We start from the raw sequence: 19,422 nt of genomic DNA, 5'->3' as shown, positions 1-19,422 counted from the left end.
GCCTGCGAGGGAGCAAAGTTTGTGACGCGGCGTGGTTTCTGCCCGTGGTGGAGGCCGTCTTCCGAGGACTGGAGGAGAAGGTGCAGGTGATTGGCACGGGAGGGGCCTTCGATGTTAAATTTTTTTCTGTTTTAGTACTGCTTTGTTTTTATCATCAGGGAAAAAAGCTATTTTAAAAAATGCCGATGAGTATCTTCATAAATCGGCTTGTTTTACCGATTTCATTGCTAATCAGTGCTTGCAGTGTACTGTTTCTGGGTTCGTTTTCTTTTTCGTCGATTTGCATCTCGTTTTTTAAGTTGTGAAATACGTAAGCCCTAAACGGATTATACAAAACATTCATTCTATAAAAATAAATGGCCTTCGCTAATTCAAAAATTTCAAGGTCGTGAAAGGCAAAAGATAAAGTTTTATTCCAGATTGAAGGAATTAATAGGAGACTTAAGGAGTCAAGATAACTAAATGCAACGTGTGATCCTGGATTGGATCCCGGAGGAGGAAATAAATAAATAATTTTAAAATCAGGCTTTTTTCTTCATAAAGTTAATTTTCTCTTGTACTGTAAAGATATTAATGGGAAAATGGGTGGGATTTCATTAGATAATTAATATCGAATTATCTATTAATTCGACATTAATACTGGTAATTTCTTGCTTTTAATAATTGCACTGTGGTTATGAAAGAGGATATCTTAGTAGAACGTACATGCCGAAATGTTTAGGGGTAAAGAACCATCATGTAAGCAACTTACTCTCACATGGTTGAAAAATGGTACATATAAAAATGTACTTACAGAAACAATGATCGAGCAAATGGGTAAAATGTTAAATTGGGAGTGTCTGGATGAAGGGTATACGGGAAGTCTGTATTATTTTTGCAATTATTCTGGGTCTATTTCAAAGTAAAAAACTTGAAAACTAAAACAAGAATTTGTGAATTCAACGCGCTGCTTAAGAATCAGACTTTTAACCTTAAATCTTTCTGTGTTCCTCCCGGGTGAAAATCCCCCTCCCTGCTTTAGGGGAAACCGTTACCCTGAATTTTTAACTTAATGTTTTTCCACCGCTGTATGCATTCATAAGTAGTATTTGTGGTCTAAGCTTTTATTTTATGGAGGATATATATGAAATATTGGATGCATAGCGTATCAGGTGGTACATGGTATCCACATGATGTCATTGGTGACGTTGGCCTTGATCACTTGGAGAGGAGAAGGCGGCATCTGCCCGGTTTCTCCACTGTACAGGTACTATTTTCCTCTTTCCATAATTTATGTCCATCCATTTCTCAAAACGTTTTAACAGCTTTCCATCTCATGCAGTGTAAATGCTAAAATTCTTACAATGACTTGCAAGGTTTTATGGTTGGAGAGTGGTCCCAGGCTGTGATTTCTTCTCAGCTCTTCTCTTGATTACCCTCCCTCCTGCTCACTTTCTCCATCCGGCCATATTGGACTCTTGCTGCTCCTCTAACGCCTGGAGTGGGCTCTCACCTGATGGCCTTTACAGGGAGGTTTGTCTGTCTTAAAGAGTGCTTTAATCATGGTATTGGTGAATATATATTTCTGTTACTGGAGAGGCAAAGTCGAGATTCCCTAAATCGGGACTAGAAACGGAGCATTTTTTAAAAACCGTTACACTCGCTATAGCTTTCCAGCAAGGAAAAGCCTCGATCCATCCTGAGAAAAAAACAATTTTAACTGGATTGTTTTTTATAGCCCTTTGGAGGTGTTCGGGGTTCCCTTTTGGGAGTGTTGCACGTGTTTTGGAACTAGACAGAGGTTGTGGTTGCACAACATTGTGAATGTATGGAATGCCACTGTATTTGCTTTTAAAATAGTTAGTTATGTGAATTTTTTAAATTCGTTGTGTCAGTAAAAAACATTCCCCACCAATGCTGGTTCAGTGTTGAAGCCAGTTTATCTCTGCTGTTGTGGATAATACCTTGAGGTGTTTTTTCTTAACTCCATTTTTTAAATGCTTACCTCTTGAGGTAATAGCAAAGCATCTCAAGGTACTTTAACTTGCCGTCCATTTTCTAGGGGGTTGTTGCAGTGGTCAGGGAATTTGTGTTTATAAAGCATTTTGAAGTGATGGGCTAACCCCTAAATCATAAACCTCGTATTACTATTAATATTTGTACCTTTTATCTTTTGTCAGTTGGCAGATCTGGGCAAGGGCAATTAATTAATTTGGTCATCTGAACTGATTTAATTTCTAAGAGAAGTTTTATATTTTAAGAGTAAATTTAAGTCTATGATAACATAGCTTCCTTGGCAAATTTTAGTTTTTTTCTTTTTGAGGATGGTGAACCATCTACAAACATAATCAAATCAGGAAAATCTGAGGGAGTCTCTAGAAGGTCTGCAGGGTGTGGGTAGTTTCCTTACAGGTAAGCAAGCTTGGGGTTCTTTGTTCAGGTAAAGGAAGGAAGGTGGTTGGATTCAGTATTGCAGAATGGATAGTGACGTGTGAAAGGGGAGAGCAACAACGTGGTATTCATTGAAGATTAAGGACTAGCCTAGAAAAGTTGCTGTTATTCTGTCAAAGGAGAAAGGTGCACGGCATAGGGGGACCGTTAACTTAATGGAGACCCTAAACTAAATCAACAGAAATGTTCATGTTTGGTTGGCGATTGCTGCTATAGCTCTTAACACAAGGTGGGATACGCCTTGGCTACTGGATCTCATTCTTTTGTAATTAAATTGGTACCCCCTTGTGCTCATTAAGAATTTTCATGAACCAAAAGGGAAAAAGGGGTTTGTGAATCCAAAATCCTGAAGGGAGAAATCTTTTGCTATATAGTCCACTGTACCAGTCTTTGTTGAAATTGAGCATGAGTATGCTCTTTAGCTTGAAAAGTATGCAGTTACTGAGATTCATATTAGCATATTTAATTGTATATGTAAGTATAATTAACTTAGGAAGATAAACTTCATTTTGTCAGCTTTTTAAAATATTAAGTTTGAAAAGTAAGAGCTTTTATAAAAATTTAAATTAATTAAAATTTGGAGAATTTTAGATAAACCTAGTTATGCCTATTGTCATTTCTTTTATAGAGTGAAGGAGCAAATCTTTGTTATCTCCCAGAGATAGTTTGGCATAAAAGATCATTTTAACAGTGTTAGTATTCTGAATTTGGAGCCTGAATTTGGGAAGGACAAATCAAGAATAGTTAGAAAGATAAGATACAAGTTGAAGTAAAGACAAATAATATTATAGTCAACTTTTTAAAAACAATGATAAACAGCAAGGATTATTAGGAGCTTCACTTTTGTTTTTAAAGCAAGGAATCTCTTTAAAAAATGAGTTGAGGATGTCAGAAAGCATCAAGAGTTAATAATTTGATAAAAAAGGAACTAATCTGGGCATAAATTGATGTGGCCATCTTATAGAAAAAGGCCTAAATTCTAATTTTCTTCTTTTGGTGCACTGATGTAGCAATTTACAAGAAAGGATTTATTCATATGCCTTTATATATGTATTTAGGCTTATGCAGATATATAAATAATAAATTCAGAACAATGTAATATTACATTTGCCATCTGAACAAGTTAATCATAGCTCTTAAATTTCTCTGTAATTGTACCTAGTGTAATTAATCAATTATATAAATTATTATCTTAACCAAAATAACCAATTTTCTTTTCTTCAGACACAAGAGAAAACTGGAGGACAGAGAATATTGTTTAGTAACTTATTTCCATAACATGTATTTCATAGCATTTAACAAATTTGAGGAAGCACAAGTAAACACTGGTGACTTCAACAAGAACAGTTGTATTTCTATATACTAACAATAAGAAATTTGAAAATTTGAAATTTAAAAGATACCACTTACAATAACATCTAAAAAAAAAAAGCTAATACCTAGAAGTAAATGAAATAATGTGGGTGCTTTTCAGCCAAACAATGACAACTCTGTATGACTGCCACCTGGGCTGGCAGATTATAAGACATCCTGATTTCAGAGATGTTAAAAAATTTTTAAGTGTCTTTGAATTAAAGAATCATGGTAGTAAGTTTTGTAAAACTTCAGTCTTCAATGAAGCCTTTAGAAATTCAGGTTGTAGCCAAGTCTGGTAATTTTGCTTACCCCTATAAAGTGTATTTAATGTTAATTTTCCTTAAAAATCTGCTTTTTAAAAGTTGAGCAATGTCCCCTTTTGCACTGAGAGTCCCATTAACAATAAATTAGCTTAACCGAATAAATTAACCTCAGACTGGCAGTGGAGGCAATGAAAAGCATGAAGGGGAGGGATGATGGTTCAGTGATGGGACCTTCTAGATGAGTGATGGGAGGTTTGTGGTAGGGCCACTTGGGTGGGGAGGGCGTGTGTCTTTGGCACCAGTCAAGTGCAGGGTCTGTAGGGATCAGTGGGGGGGGGGGGGGCACAAAAATGTTTGCCTGTTCAGGCAAGACTCCTTGACTATAGCAAGGTTTTTCCATTTCTCCACCCCCTACCTCTCTAATCCTTTTATAAACAAAGGAAAGTGGCCATTATAACAAATCCCTTTTATAGGGCTAAAGTGCTGGAAAACTAATCAATACAATATTACATATTTTTCATGAGTTTTGTAATTTTTTAAAGAGTTTGTTTGAGGCTGTTAAATATTTGGGATAGCTTTGTATGTGTCAGATTAGCTGAGCAGGTTTGGGGAGACAGGGATTGTATGTCTGTGCATACATGAGCTTTTAGGTTGAAGCCCTGGGATTGAACAATAACAGTTAACATTTATTTCACACTAAATATGTGTCAGTTGTTTTCCAGATGTGAGAATTTCTCAGGACATTTTACAAAGGCAAGTTGTACCAGTTTTCACTGTTTACCCTTGTAGTGCATATAAACAATTCTCCTTTAAAAGAGAACTGGTGGGGCTGTATACTTAAAAATGGGTCACATAGTAAATTTTATGTTGTATGTTTTTTACCACATTTTTTAAAAAGTGAGCTAGTCACCATAAGCTCAGAAATTTATTATAAGGCCAAAATAACCCTGAATACAAAAGTGATGAAAAATGGTGATGTGTGCGGTGTTTGAAGGAAAACTTTATGATTCTTTTAGCATTTAAAATTCTTTTCAGTTTCTGAGCAGATTCTCAGAATTCACTAATCCATTTCTTAGCTGAAGATTTTTGCCTCCACTTATGTCTTGTTACAAACACTGCGCACTTAAATGGCTAAAACCTAATAACAGATTTTGAGCTTAATTTAACTGTGTTATGCCATAGACGAATACAAGTGAATTATTGGTTATTTTATAACAAAATCTCATGTTTCCCAGCACTGTAGGTATGGGTTTTTTCCCCTTTATGAGCACATTTTCTGCTCTTAATCAAATCTCTTCTAGTATCCTAAGAAGTTAGGTAATCTGTGCAAATCTGAGTTTTACTGAATAAGTTTTTCTTCTGATTTATTTATATGATGCTGAAACTTTTGTTTTGAATTCTGGGAGGAATTTTTGAAAATTGAGATGTAATTGATACGTAGCATTATCAGTTTTAGGGATGCCTGAAACTTGTCATCTTGACTTATAATGTGTTGATGGTTTCAGTGTAATAACCTTGGGAAGTGTCAGACTAACCCCTGGGTGACCATGTGATACTCCTGTTACCTCTCCGGTCCAGGTTCCTTGTGGAGCGGCACTGGTACAAACTGTGGGAAGTGCACGTGCAGGGAGGAGACCAGGACTCCAGCACCTTCCCTGGCTGTATCAATAATGCTAAGCTCTTTGAAGGTAAAAAGACCTCTGCCTGCCCGCATCAGCCTAGCCCTGGAGTTCTTTTCCCTTCTGTCCCTGCAAATGACCAGAGCCCCTCTTTGTGTTAGGTCATTGGTAAAATGGCCAGATGACTCATCACTTTACTTCCCTGATTCTTCCTCTGCCTCCTCCCCCTGCTCCTCACAGATGAGGTAAACGGGCACCTGAAAGAGGGACTGGTGGAAGGTGAGGACTATGCACTGCTCCCAGCAGCTGCTTGGCATTACCCGGTCAGCTGGTATGGCCTAGAGCATGGCCAAACTCCCACTGAACACAAGGTACAGTGGGTGGGGAGGGTGCTGGGAGGTAGATTCTGTGGGGGGTACGGTAGGAGGAAGGCCTTACAGGCCCAGCATGGGTCTAGACCCATGTGTGTACGTGTGTCTCCACATGTGCTGTGTAGATATGTCTGTGCCTGCGCTCCTCTCCCCTCGTAGGTCATTCATTATACAGGTATCTTGGTGTAAACCCTGTATGTGTTTGCTTGTGCCTGTGCTCCTCGTATCTCAGAGGTGGTTGTGCTGTGTGCTGTGTGTATGATGTGGGTACACTTGTATGTGTGCTCTTCCACCCTGCCAGGTCGTGGAACTGCGTGGCATTTATAAGGTCGAGGTGTACCCAATAGAACTGCTGCTTGTCCAGCACAGTGATATGGACACACCTCACACTGCTCAATTCAGCCGCACAGATTCTATTGGTGAGTCTAAGGATCATATACGAGTTGGCGTTCCCAGCCACGTGTCATAGCTCAATAGCTTAATGCACGGGGTTCGGCTGTGGCAGACTGAGAAGGCACTGGACAGACTGTAAAGGACTGAGAAGGCCTTGGTCAAGTTGGACAGAGGCCCTGAGAGGTCCCGAGGGTCTAGCAGCTTAGCTGGTGTGGCAGAGGATATTTGCTGGGGGAGTCAGGTCCTGAGTGTGGTTCAGCCATTGAGGACACAACATACTGAACAAGTGTGCAAGGTCTGTGGAGATGAGGTGGGGTCTGGTGCTGAGATGGGTCGATCATTCAGTGTCCCAGGACGACCTTGAAAGTATTCCTTTACTGTCCACAGACTTAGTTTCGCTCACCTCTCGAGAGCAGTTTCTAGCGAGCCCTCAGGAAGAGACACGGCTTTGGGTCAAGAACGCGGAGGGCTCTTTTGAGAGATTGTGCAACACACGTGTCACAGCGCTTGACGCTGCTCTCAATTCTGGGCAGGTAAGGGTAGGGAGTGCTTTTCTGTTCCCCAGAAGTGCTCGGACTGGGGGAGGTGAGAACTAGGTGCCCACTAACCCTCCACAAATGCCTTTCCCATTTTTTCTCTCTCTTCCTCCTACCAGTTGGTCGCCATGGAGACCCGAAGCAAGGATGGCACTTGGCCCGGCAAACAGCCACGTGCTGTGTAAGCCCTTGGGGTGTCTAGTCCAGAGTGGGGTCCCATAGTAGGCAGAAGATGGATCCCATGAGCACAGTTCACCCGCATGTAGTAGGCCCTCAGCTGATAGTTTCTCATCCACCCCAGGAGCAGCACATCGAAGGAGGATGAGAACTTCCAGGGCCAGCCAGGCATCTGTGGTCTCACCAACCTGGGCAACACGTGCTTCATGAACTCGGCCCTGCAGGTGGGGCCATTAGGGCTATGTCTGGCATAGCCACGGGGTGGGCCTCAAGCAGTGCGGATCAAGGATGGAGCTAGAGGGTCTTCAGGGCAAGGAGTGACAAGTCTGACTTCACGTGTTCATGTTCCTTCCTGAAACATCAGTAGCTTCTTGTCCACTGGCCCCCTGCTTTCCCTTTTCTTCTCCCTCTTGTTACTACTTTCTTCTCCTGAAAAATGCTTCCTGTCTTCTCTCCCCTACTCCTAAACCTTTCCCCCATCCTTCTGCTCCTTCTCTTTCTTCCCCCTTCCTCCTCACTTCCTTTTCTCACTCCCTTCCTTGGTCATCTCTCTCTTCTCCACCTCATTCCCCTGGCCTTGCCCCCTGCAGTGCCTCAGCAATGTGCCACAGCTCACTGAGTACTTCCTCAAAAACCGCTACCTGGAGGAGCTCAACTTCTGCAACCCTCTGGGCATGAAGGGTGAGATCGCAGAGGCCTATGCGGACCTGGTGAAGCAGGCCTGGTCTGGCCACCACCGCTCCATTGTGCCCAATGTGTTCAAGGTGTGACTCAACCCTGAGCTGCCCCTTACCCCCACTGCACCCCCACTTGTCTTGACTCTCTTCACTAACTCCCTCATGCTGTCGGCCCTGCCCATCTTTTCAGACCAAGGTTGGCCACTTTGCATCCCAGTTTCTGGGCTACCAGCAGCATGACTCACAGGAGCTGCTGTCATTCCTGCTGGATGGGCTGCATGAGGACCTCAATCGTGTCAAGAAGAAGGAATATGTGGAGCTGTGTGATGCCGCTGGGCGGCCCGATCATGTAGGTGCTCCTGAGAGCCCCATTAAAGCCACTGGGGCCTCTCCCTTGGGGATTCTCTGGCTTCCCTAGGATATCTCATATCCCACCCTGCCCCCGACCTCAACTGGAACCTCACTCCCAACCTTGTCTCCAATACCACATGTACCCCCACACCCAACCCAGAGAACCCCCACCCAGTCTACTGCCCAAAATAAACCCCAGTCCTGACAGTGAAGTCTCCAGACAGCCCTAGCTGTAAATCTAACTCTGAGCCTTAACTCTACACCATGCATGTCCACCCCAAGCCATGGTTCCCCTGCCCTGGGCAAGCCCTGCTACCCCTATGACTCTTGTCAACAGGAGGTTGCTCAGGAAGCCTGGCAGAACCACAAACGGCGGAACGATTCTGTGATTGTGGACACTTTCCACGGCCTTTTCAAGTCCACACTGGTGTGCCCCGATTGTGGCAATGTATCTGTGACCTTTGACCCCTTCTGCTACCTCAGTGTCCCACTGCCTGTCAGCCACAAGAGGGTCATGGAGGTCTTCTTTGTCTCCATGGACCCTCGCCGCAAGCCAGAGCAGGTACGGGGGAATGGGGACATAAGGAGGGACAACATGCAGTCAGAGCTGGTTTGATTACTGTGCCATGCCTCAAGGTTCCTGCACTAACTCATTGCATGCCCTTCTTCTCTTTTGTGGGCACTTGCTCAGCACCGGCTCGTGGTCCCCAAGAAAGGCAAGATCTCAGATTTGTGTGTGGCCCTGGCCAAACATACTGGTGTCTCGCCAGAAAGGGTGAGGCTTTGTGGATGGATGGAGGGTGGGATTCAGAGGCAGGGAGGCTGAAGGGCCTATGGGGGCCCAGGCTGACCATCCCCCTCTTGGTATCCTGTTTCCAGATGATGGTGGCCGATGTCTTCAGTCACCGCTTCTACAAGATCTATCAGCTGGAAGAGTCCCTGAGCAGCATCTTGGACCGAGATGATATTTTCATGTGAGTGAGGGGCCCAAGGAGATTTGGGTTCCTCAGGAACATCCTTTGCTTAACCTCTTTCCCTCCCCTCTCTTTACCGGATTGATGGGGCACCGGCCCCGTGGAGGGCTTCAGCCATGTGCCTTAGTGGGGCGAGTGACAGCTCCTAATACAAGGCATCCTCTTCCTTATTATGTGACGGGGGCTCCTATTTCTTCTTTATTTTATTCAGCACTTACTGAACACCTCCTCTGTACCAGATGCTGATCTGCCCTCCTTTCTCCTATTGCAGTCCTCAAAAACCAAAACAATTTTTGCACTAAGGAACACTAAAATGCTTTCTGAACACTAGAGCATGCAAAACATTAAAATCTTTGGGTAGCTAAAATAGAAAGTGCTTCATGAGTACAAGAGTTCTTTGTAAACCAATCAGTGTTTCCCAAAAAGAAAATGATTTTAAATCCCTTCATTGCTAAGTTTTTGTTCACCCCCTCAGTACTTTGTTAACACCAAAGTACTTTATAAAACATCACATAAACAATGTGCCATTTAAATCATCTAATAGTTTGCAAAGCACAAAACTCTTTAGACCCTTTTAAAAATATTTTCAGGCTGTGAGGGGTGAGTGGGTGAGGGCAGTTGGGTCAATCTGGAAGTCCCTCTTGGGTGTCCTGATTGGGCATGGTCTGATGTCCACCCCTGCAGATACGAGGTGTCAGGCAGGTCTTCTATCAGCGAGAACACCAGGGAGGATGTGGTGCTCCCTATCTACCTGCGGGAGCGCACCCCGGCCCGGGACTATAACAACTCCTACTATGGCCTGATGCTCTTTGGACACCCACTCCTGGTGTCAGTGCCCCGGGACCGGCTCTCCTGGGATGCCCTGTACCACATCCTGCTGTACCGCCTCTCGTGAGTCTGCCCTTCAAGGGATGGGTGGGGTCTGAACTCAAACCTAGGTGTCTAGCTGCTTGGCTACCACCTCACCTCCCTCCTATGGCCACTAGACAGCTCAAACTTCATATGGCCAGATAGGGACATGTAGGTGTTTTGTTATGTTTTGTTTTGTTTTTCCTCTAAACCTCTGGCTTTGCCACCACCTCTCCTAGGTGCTAGGGATACAGAGGTGAACAAAGTGGACAAAGTACAGACAACTTCACCTTGTACTTGTCTCCTCCTTGGAGAGGCTTGCTTATTTGTGTTTTTACCAATAGATTTTTATTGGGTTTAAAATCCAGAGTCCTTTCTGAGGCCAGCAGAGCACTGTGCTTGCTGCCTGGTTTAACCCCTTCCTTATGTTCCACTTACAAATCCACTCCTCAGAAGTCTTCCCTGACCAAAATTTACAGCAGATTGTGTGTCTGTGTGCCAGTGGCTTATTCCACTTAAGATCCACCAGATCATCCACTGTTGGGCTGTGTCTTCCGTGTCACCTCCTGAGACTTTCCATGCTCCCCATTAACAACTGTTTGTGTAGGCAGTTAGGAGTGGCTTCCCATTGCAAACAGTGTAGAATGGCCTCTTGGCCTCTGTCCTCCCTGCCCTGTGCCCCTCCTTGAGAATGTTCTCTGTTCTTTTTGTAGACGCTATGTGACCAGACCCAGCTCGGATGATGAGGATGATGGCGATGAGAAAGGTGAGGAAGAAGAAGAAGGCAAAATGGTACACAAGGATGAGGGTTTGTACAACAGTCCTTTGCCAGAGGGAGGGTTTGTGGGGTGAGGGAGTCTAGGGTAAGTCTGACCCCCACAGGATCTACCTGGGTGATTATTGCTGCTCATCCTCTGGGGCTCACACAGACCCATCTCTGACGTCTTCCCTTATCCTAGTAGATATGGAGGGTAAGAACAGCATCCCCAAGCCTGGAAACGTGGCTGGGGGCAGCTCCCACAACTCTGGGCCAGAGCAGGCTGGACCCAGCTCTGGAGTTGCTGGTGGGAGCCGGGCCCCTGTGAACAACTCTCCTGGACCATCTCACTGGCCTCAGAGAGCACGGCGCAAGCACCTGTTCACGCTGCAGACAGTGAACTCCAACGGGACCAGTGACCGCTCAAACTTTAACGAGGATACTCATGGTGTTTCCTTCAGCTGTGATCCGGGGTTGGGGAGGCGGGAGGGGGGTTTCCTTGGCAACAGGGCCCATGACCACTTCCCTCACCCCCAGCCCAGCCCTACATTGCCATCGACTGGGAGCCAGAGATGAAGAAGCGTTACTATGACGAGGTGGAGGCTGAGGTAAACAAGGCCCCAGGGATGGGGGAACACTTGCAGCTACATCCCTTCAGCTCCTCACACAGATTTCCCAGGGCTCAGATTCCTGTCTTCAGAGTCCGTGCTCTTACCACTCTGCCTTGTGTCTTCTACTCCCCCTCCCTTTTATCCACCAACACCTGGTGGGCTGCCACTCCCCCACCCTAGGGCTACGTGAAGCATGACTGCGTTGGATACGTGCTGAAGAAGGCTCCGGTGCGGCTGCAGGAGTGCATTGAGCTCTTCACCACTGTGGAGACCCTGGAGAAGGAAAACCCCTGGTGAGGGACCAGGGCCTCTGGGGCTATCGTTGGGTGGGACTGTCTGCATAAGTCCCTATTACCCCTAAATATAACCTCTTTCTCCTCTCCCCCTCAAACTCATCTGTCACTCTGGTCACCAACACCCCAACCATATTCCCACCTCAGAACCTTTGCCTGGGCTGTTCTTTCTCCCAGGAGTGTTCCTTGTCCAGTCCTGGACAAGATTCCTTCAATTTGTTCAGGTTTCCAATCAGATGTCACCTTAACAAAGAGATACTGTCTTATGACCCCATCACCTCCTTCCATTATTACCTCCCAGTGCTCTTCCTGGCTGAGCATTACTTTCTTTTTAGTTCAGTAACACCACTCGATGTCACATCCTAGATCCCCTTTTGCGTCATTATTTGTCTTCTCTGTTAGAGTAAATCCCTTGAAGGTGAAGACTTTAAGTTCACTGTGTGTCTCTTCTCACTGATTATAATAGTGTGGAGTATGCGGTAGGTGCTCAATAGATACTTGCAGAATAAACAACATAAAGAGAAAGCCAAAAAGCTCAAGCCAGTCAATAGGAGCGACATCCCCACAGGCAGAAAGGGTACAGACATACAAAGTAGTGCCAAAGGATTGAGCAATATAGTCAGTGACTGCCTGGTAAGTGAGTGAAATAGGAAGAGAAAAATGAGAGGGCCAGAGGCAGGCTCTGAAATAAGACTAATGCCATCTCATGGACCAGAAACCAAGCGAAAATACATGTGAGTACAAGAACACAAAGATAAAGCAGTTGGTGAGCCCTTGATGAGTGACATGTGAAGAGTGAACTAGAGTAACAAGCAGGCTGGAAATAAGAGCAGCGTCTCTGGACTGGACAGGGCCCATAAAGGCCACCTGGTACAGAGCATGCCCAGAGAGTGTCTGGGTTCTGATTTGGGCTCTATCTGTAGGTACTGCCCCTCCTGCAAGCAGCACCAGCTGGCCACCAAGAAGCTGGACCTGTGGACACTGCCTGAGACTCTGATTATCCACCTGAAGCGCTTTTCCTACACTAAGTTCTCCCGCGAGAAGCTGGACACCCTTGTGGAGTTTCCTATTCGGTCCGGGGTCCAGGGAGGCTGGCTGGGGGGAAAGGCAGGGAGTTGGGAGGGGGGGGTGTTCTTACTAACCCTCCCCCCACCCACAGGGACCTGGACTTCTCCGAGTTTGTAATCAAGCCACAGAATGAGTCAGCCCCAGAGCTCTACAAATATGATCTCATCGCGGTGTCCAACCATTATGGGGGCCTGCGTGATGGACACTGTATGTGGCAGGGGCATGCCGGGGGGGGGGGGTGGCGGGTTAGGACATCCCCAGTGGGTGACTAGATGTGTGAGCCAGTTGTGGTGATATCAGGGTGGCAGGAGAGAGAGAGTGAACCTGACACCTCTTAGGGACTTTCAGGGTAAGTGAGGACATCTCCCCTTCTCTTCCAGACACAACATTTGCCTGCAACAAGGACAGTGGGCAGTGGCACTATTTTGATGACAGCAGTGTCTCACCTGTGTCTGAGAATCAGATTGAGGTATGACTTCTGAGCTCTCTTCTCCCCTCTTCCCAACCCCACCCTCCATCCCAATCCACACTGACTCCTCTCTTTGCAGTCCAAGGCAGCCTATGTCCTCTTCTACCAACGCCAGGATGTGGCACGTCGCCTGCCATCCAAGCCCCAGCCTGGCTCATCTGATCCCCCAGCACCTCCTGCCTGTGATTCCCTGCCCAAATCTGAGTCCATGGATGTAAACTGAACAGCTCTGGCCCTGCCACAGGAAAGGAAGCTATTTCTGTTCTCTTCCTTCCTCTCTCTACTCCTGTCCTCTTAACCCATGTTAGATTCCCCTCGTGCCAGGTATCACAGGCTTAGTTGTGGCTACTGTTCTCTTGTGCTGCCATATTGCTCTTTCCTGAGGAAGAAGTTGTGTCTCCTCGGCAGTGTATCCCTGCCTGTGTTTGCCCTGTAGAGCATTAACCTTCCCTTCTATCCTCTATTTATGGTTGTGCCCTTTCCTCTGTCCTCAGCCTGTGTTGTTCTGAGGGGGTGGTGGTTGGGTACACCTGAACAGAGTGTATTTTCTTATTGAGACCCTGTACCTTTCGCTGTGTATATATAAAGTACCAGTGTGTTCCTTGGCAGTGTGAGGGGTTTTTTGTTCACGTGTTTACTAAGCACCAGTTGTATGCCTGTGTGGTTAAGTGTGCTTATGCTTATTGAATGCTGCATGTGTGGTGGATGCTGTTCTTGAGTTCTTATTGTGTGCCAGCCCTGTGCCAGGTGCTATTCTAAGTGTTTTTGAAGTACCATCTGCATGCCACACACAATTCCCAGCACCACGTGCATGCCCAGTATTCACCAGAGCATTTTATACATGTCGACTCATAATCCTCACAATAAGAGTTGTCATTTCCAGTTTCAGATGGGGAAATTGAGGTACAGGGGTCAAGCAATTGCTGAAATTCTGTCAGGAGGCCAGCATACCTCACTAGCTACACTGGTGGTGGTCTCTGGAGGGTCCATTTGGCCTCTGGGCCCAAGATGGAAATCTTTCTGTGGGCATGATCTGCACTATAACTGATGGGGAAAGGTGTACCTGGAATAGACAGGCATTCATGTGGGCAAATGTGTGGTTTCTGGGCACAAGGATACTATCCAGACCACTTCTCAGGCCCCTAGCAGTGTCCTCTAAGAACTGCAGAAGAGGTACACCTGGCCCAAACCTGCCAAACTCACAGAATAAAAGTTCTCTGTCTCTTCCCCCTGTACTTAGGCCCTATCCCAGCACGACCCCAGTTCTCCCAGCAGGCAGGATCCCTCCAGCCTCATTCCGGAGAAGAGTGAGCATCTACCACAGAATGGCCATAGCCTAGTGTGAGCATAAGGTGCCATTTAAGCACTGGACATCTCCCACCTGATCCCTCCTGTAAGTGCCAACTATCTCCTCAAAAACAGCTTCTGTGAGGATAGCTGTGGTATGGAGTGGGCAAATGCATGGTATCTGGACATAAGCCCCTCCTAACCCTTAACACTGAGGAAGGGAATCCTGCTTGGTGGCTGTTAAGGGCCCATTCCCACAGTTGGGGGCCTCAACATTCCCCTCAGCCTGCTGCCTTTGCACCAGACCTGACAAGACCTACTCTGAGGGTCACCGGGCTCAGCATTACCACCCCAAAACCTCCCAGTCATGCGGTTGACAAGGTAGTTCCTGTGAGGGACCCAGCCCAAACTGACTTCAGGAAAAATAGAGATACTAGTTTCAGGTCTGACTGGATCCAGGAACTCAGAAAGCTGTCATTTAAACCTCAGGTAGAGTGTATGATTTAAGCACTGCTACCCCATTTTGCAGATGAAGCAGGCATAGAGCTGGTTCAAAATGGGCTATAAGGACAGAAGGACATTGCCTATGGGTAATTAGTCCCGACAAAGCCTTCCTAAAATGAAGTCATTTAAAGTTGTTTCCCTGATTTAACCAAAGACTTCTTGAAAAGACAACAATTACATAAAGATGACTAAGATAAGACTTCTCAAACATCAAGTCTGGCTGGGTAGCTCAGTTGGTTACAATGTCATCCCAACACCAAGGTTGCAAGTTTGATCCCTGGTCAGGATAACAAGAATCTACCAATGGCCCTGGCTGGTGTGGCTCAGTGGGTCGAGTGCTGGCCTGGGAACCAAAAGATTACCAGTTCAATTCCCAGTCAGGGCACATGCCTAGGTTGTAGGCCAGGCCCCCAGTTGGGAGTATGCCAGAGGCAGCCAGTTGATACATTTCTCACACAATGATGTTTCTCTTCCTCTTTCTCCTTCCTTTCCCCTCTGTCTGAATAAAATCTTTAAAAAGGGAATCAACCACCCTGGCTGGTATAGCTTAGTGGATTGAGCGCTGGCTGTGAACCAAAGGGTCACTAGCTCGATTCCCAGTCAGGGCACATGCCTAGGCTGCAGGCCAGGCCCTCAGTAGAGGCCATGTGAGAGGCAACCACACATTGATGTTTCTCTCCCTCCCTACCCCTCTCTCTAGAAATAAATAAATAAAATCTTTTTAAAAAGAGAGAGAGAATCAACCAGTGAATGTATAACTAAGTGGAACAAATCAATGTTCCTCTCCTGCTTCTCTAAAAATCAATACAGAAAATTCTCAGACATCAGTGTAAATGAGCTATGTTTACTTTGGTTATGTAAATAAAGATAATTGCAAGTAAGCAAGAAATTTAAAAATTGAAAACTGAAAATGCATTTAAAAAAGAACCAAGTAGAAATGGTAGACATGAGATAGATAATAACAAAATTTAAGAAGTCAATCGATGAGTTTAAGAACACATTAGACATAAGTGAGAAGGGAATTGATGAATTGGCTCTAGGTAAAAGTGTACTAAGGAATACAATGCATCTTTTAAAAGATTCTCAGTTAGACCTGGCTGGGTAGCTCAGTTGGTTAGAGTGTTGTCCCAATGCACCAAGGTTGTGGGTTTGATCCCTAGTCAAGGCATATATAAGATCAAGCAATGAATGCATAAATAAGTGGGACAACAAATATTCTCTCTCCCCCCCGCTTTCTCTCTCCGTAAAATCAATCAATAAAAAGATTTTCAGTTGAACTTACATAGTTTGATAAATTAAGGCTATCAAACTAAAGACTAGAAAATATAAATTTCAAACAGAGGGAAGGAAATAAATGAATAATAATCCAGAACAAGGCAAGAAGAAAGGAATATGGAACAAGGTAAGCATACATGACCATTGGCAAGTAAGGTCTGCTTTGGCCCCTGTGGTCTCAAGGGAGGGAACTGGGAATCTGGCTACTGATTTGAGGTCTTGACTGCCATCAAGGCCATGCCTGCCTTGGCACCAGGGAGAGGATGGGATGAGGGCAAGTAAGAATGCCACAAAATGTTCCTATGACTTTGGACATGGCTTTTTCTTGATTGGATGCTTGCTCCGTTGCTATAAACCTTTCACTAGTATTTTTCAGTTTCTGTTGAAGAATGAGATCTTGGAGCTTCCCAGTCTGACATTTTGCTGACGTTACTCCCCTTGAGTATTGTTTTTACATGTGTTTCCTTTTTTAAAAATATAATGTTCATTGATTTTAGAGAGAGAGGGAGGGGTGGGGAGAGAGAGAGAAAGAGGGAGAGAAACATTGATGTGGAGAGAAGCATCAACTGGTTGCCTCTCATACATGCCCTGACTGGGGATCAAACCCGCAACCTAGGCACTTGCCCTGATGGGGAATGAACCCCAAACCCTCTGGTCTACGGGATGACACTTCAGCCAACTGAGCCATACCAGCAAGGGCTTTGGTCTGTTTCTTAACATACTTAGGTAGCATGTAGTTGGGTCTTTTCATATAATCTAATTTGATATGTGTTTTAATTGAGGTGTTTAGATCATTTAGTTAGTGTGATGATTGATATATTTAAATACAAGTCTTTCATCTCTTTGTTTTCTATTTGTCTTTATGCCCTCATTTCCTGCTGTATTTTGGACTATTATATGAATGATTCCACTTTATCTCTTTTATTATCTTACGAATTATAAATCAGTTTTATTTCTGATTGCTTTAGGGTTTATAGTATACATCTTTAATTTATCAAGGTCTACCTTCAAATGATATATACCACTTTGCATATAATACAAGAACTTCGCTATAATGTGCTTCAATTTCTCCCTGCTTAGCCTTTATGCTATTGTTATCGTGCATTTACTTTTACATGGTGTAACCCCCCAATACACTGTTACTTTTCTTTGCACACTGAATTACTTTAAATACATTTAAATAATAAGAAAAGGACTCATGTGTGTTTACCCATATTATTATCATTTCCAGTGCTTTTCAGTTTTCTTTTAAATTTTATTTTTTATTTTAGAGAGGGGTAAAGAGAGGGAGAAGGAGAGGGAGAGATACATTGATGTGAGAGAGAAACATAGATCGGCTGCTTTCTGTTTGCACCCGTACTGGGGATTGAACCTGCAACTCAGGCATGTGCCCTGATCCAGAATCAAACCTGTGACCTTTCAGTTTGTGGGACAAGGCCCAACTAACTGAGCCATGCCGGTTGGGGCAGTGCTCTTAGTACTCTTCTGTAGGTCCTCATTTCCACCTGGTATCATTTGCCTTCTGCCTGAAGGACATTGTTTAACATTTCTTAGATCTGCTGGTGATGAATTCTCTCAGTTTCTGTGCATCTGAAAAAGTCTTTATTTCATCTTATTTTTTTTTAAGATTTTATTTATTTTTATTTTTACAGAGAGTGGAAGGGAGGGAGAAGGAGAGAAATATCGATGTGCAAGAGATACATAGATCAGTTGCCTCTCACATGGACCCAACTGGGGATCTGGCCCACAACCCAGGCACGTGCCCTGACCAGGAATTGAACCAGGAAACCCCTGGTTCACAAGTTGCCACCCAATCCACTGAACCACACCAGCCAGGGCCACCTTATATATTTTTTAAAGACTTTATTTATTTATTTTTAGAGAAAGGAGAAGGGAGGGAGAAAGAGAGGGAAAGAAACATCAACATGTGGTTGCCTCTCATATGCCCCCACTGGGGACCTCGCCTGCAACCCAGGGCATGTGCCCTGACCCCCTGTTTCACAGGCGAGTGCTCAATCCACTGAGCCACACCAGCCAGGGCCACCTTATGTTTTTAAAAGATATTTTCATGGGGATAGAATTCCATGTTGACAGTTTCTGTTTCTTTAAGTACTTTAAAGACCTTACCCTATTATCTTCTTGTTTGCATTGTTTCCAGTGAGAAATCTGCTGTCATCATTATCTTTGTGCCTGTGTAAAATGTCTTTTTTTCTTTGGCTGCTTTGAAGATTTTCTCTTTAGTACCATTTTGAGCAATTTGATCATGACATGCCTTCACGTAGTTTTCTTCATGTTTCTTGTGCTTGGGTTTCTTTGAGCTTTCTTGGGTCTGTGGATTTCTAGTGTTCATCAAATTTGGAAGAAATCTGGTGATTATTTCTTCAAAATTTTCTTTTCTAAAGCTCCCCTCTCTCTTCTCCTTCATGGACTCCAATTTCTCATATATTAGGCTGCACGGAGTTGTCCCACAGCTCACTGATGCTCTCTTCTTCGTTTTTGATTCTTTTTACCCTGTTTCATCTTCAGTAGTTTCTATTGCTGTGCCTTTAAGTTGCCTGATATTTTTTTATCCTCACCTGAGGATATTTTTAGTGATTTGAGAGAGAGAGAGAGAGAGAGAGAGAGAGAGAGAGAGAGGGAAACATCGATGTGAGAGAGAAACATCCATCGATTGGTTGCTTCCCATACATGTCCCAACCGGGGACTGAACCCACAACATAGGTATGTGTCCTGACCAGGGATCAAACCTGTAACCTTTTGGTGTATGGGATGATGCTCCAACCAACTGAGCCACCTGGCCAGGGAAATTGACTAATATTTTCTTTGGCAATATCTAACATGCTGTTTATCCCATCTAGTGTATTTTTTTAAAGAGTTTATTTATTTATTTTAGAAGGAGGGGAAAGGAAGAAGGAGAGGGAGTGAAACATGTGCAAGAGAAACATAGATCAGTCACCTCTCACACACCCTCAACTGGGGACCTGGTCCAAAATCCAGGCATGTTCTTCAACTGGGAATCCAAACGGTGACCTCTCAGTCCACAGGCTGGTGCTCAATCCACTGAGCCACACCAGCCAGGGCTCATCTAGAGTATTTTACAAGCAAGACATTGTAGCTGCTCAGTTTGGGTCTTTTAAAAATATTCTCGATGTCTCTATTTAC

General features: G+C 44.6%; 1 protein-coding gene across 5 annotated transcripts; it reads left to right on the top strand.

The window, feature by feature from the left end:
- The first annotated feature begins 6 nt into the window (after positions 1 to 6).
- On the top strand, positions 7 to 13,802 carry USP11 (ubiquitin specific peptidase 11). Of its 5 annotated transcripts, none has more exons than XM_053917344.1 (22): positions 1,155 to 1,246; positions 4,761 to 4,802; positions 5,628 to 5,737; positions 5,909 to 6,039; positions 6,341 to 6,458; positions 6,820 to 6,965; positions 7,088 to 7,149; positions 7,270 to 7,369; positions 7,736 to 7,909; positions 8,013 to 8,171; positions 8,511 to 8,735; positions 8,865 to 8,948; positions 9,053 to 9,147; positions 9,832 to 10,038; positions 10,710 to 10,762; positions 10,959 to 11,201; positions 11,291 to 11,361; positions 11,545 to 11,657; positions 12,581 to 12,730; positions 12,817 to 12,932; positions 13,106 to 13,194; positions 13,274 to 13,802. In XM_053917344.1, the coding sequence occupies exons 1-22, from the start codon at positions 1,170 to 1,172 to the stop codon at positions 13,415 to 13,417; spliced, it is 2,709 nt and encodes a 902-aa protein (XP_053773319.1). In that variant the 5' UTR covers positions 1,155 to 1,169; the 3' UTR covers positions 13,418 to 13,802. The 5 variants fall into 5 exon arrangements, with proteins under 5 accessions (XP_053773322.1, XP_053773321.1, XP_053773319.1 ...); XM_053917343.1 differs by having other exon boundaries at positions 10,956 to 11,201; XM_053917347.1 differs by lacking the exons at positions 1,155 to 1,246; positions 4,761 to 4,802 and adding an exon at positions 7 to 80 and having other exon boundaries at positions 10,956 to 11,201.
- Positions 13,803 to 19,422: the final 5,620 nt, after the last annotated feature.

Source organism: Desmodus rotundus, chromosome X (genome assembly GCF_022682495.2).
Source record: "Desmodus rotundus isolate HL8 chromosome X, HLdesRot8A.1, whole genome shotgun sequence".
Classification (NCBI taxonomy): Eukaryota; Metazoa; Chordata; class Mammalia; order Chiroptera; family Phyllostomidae; genus Desmodus; species Desmodus rotundus.
This window is presented reverse-complemented; position numbering and strand designations above follow the sequence as displayed.

Coding starts and splice junctions, on each gene's coding strand:
- USP11 (XM_053917343.1), top strand. CDS start 1,170: ATGATGTCATTGGTGACGTTGGCCTTGATCACTTGGAGAGGAGAAGGC. Junction 7,910..8,012: donor TTGTGCCCAATGTGTTCAAG/GTGTGACTCAAC, acceptor CCATCTTTTCAG/ACCAAGGTTGGCCACTTTGC. Junction 12,933..13,105: donor GGGCCTGCGTGATGGACACT/GTATGTGGCAGG, acceptor CTTCTCTTCCAG/ACACAACATTTGCCTGCAAC.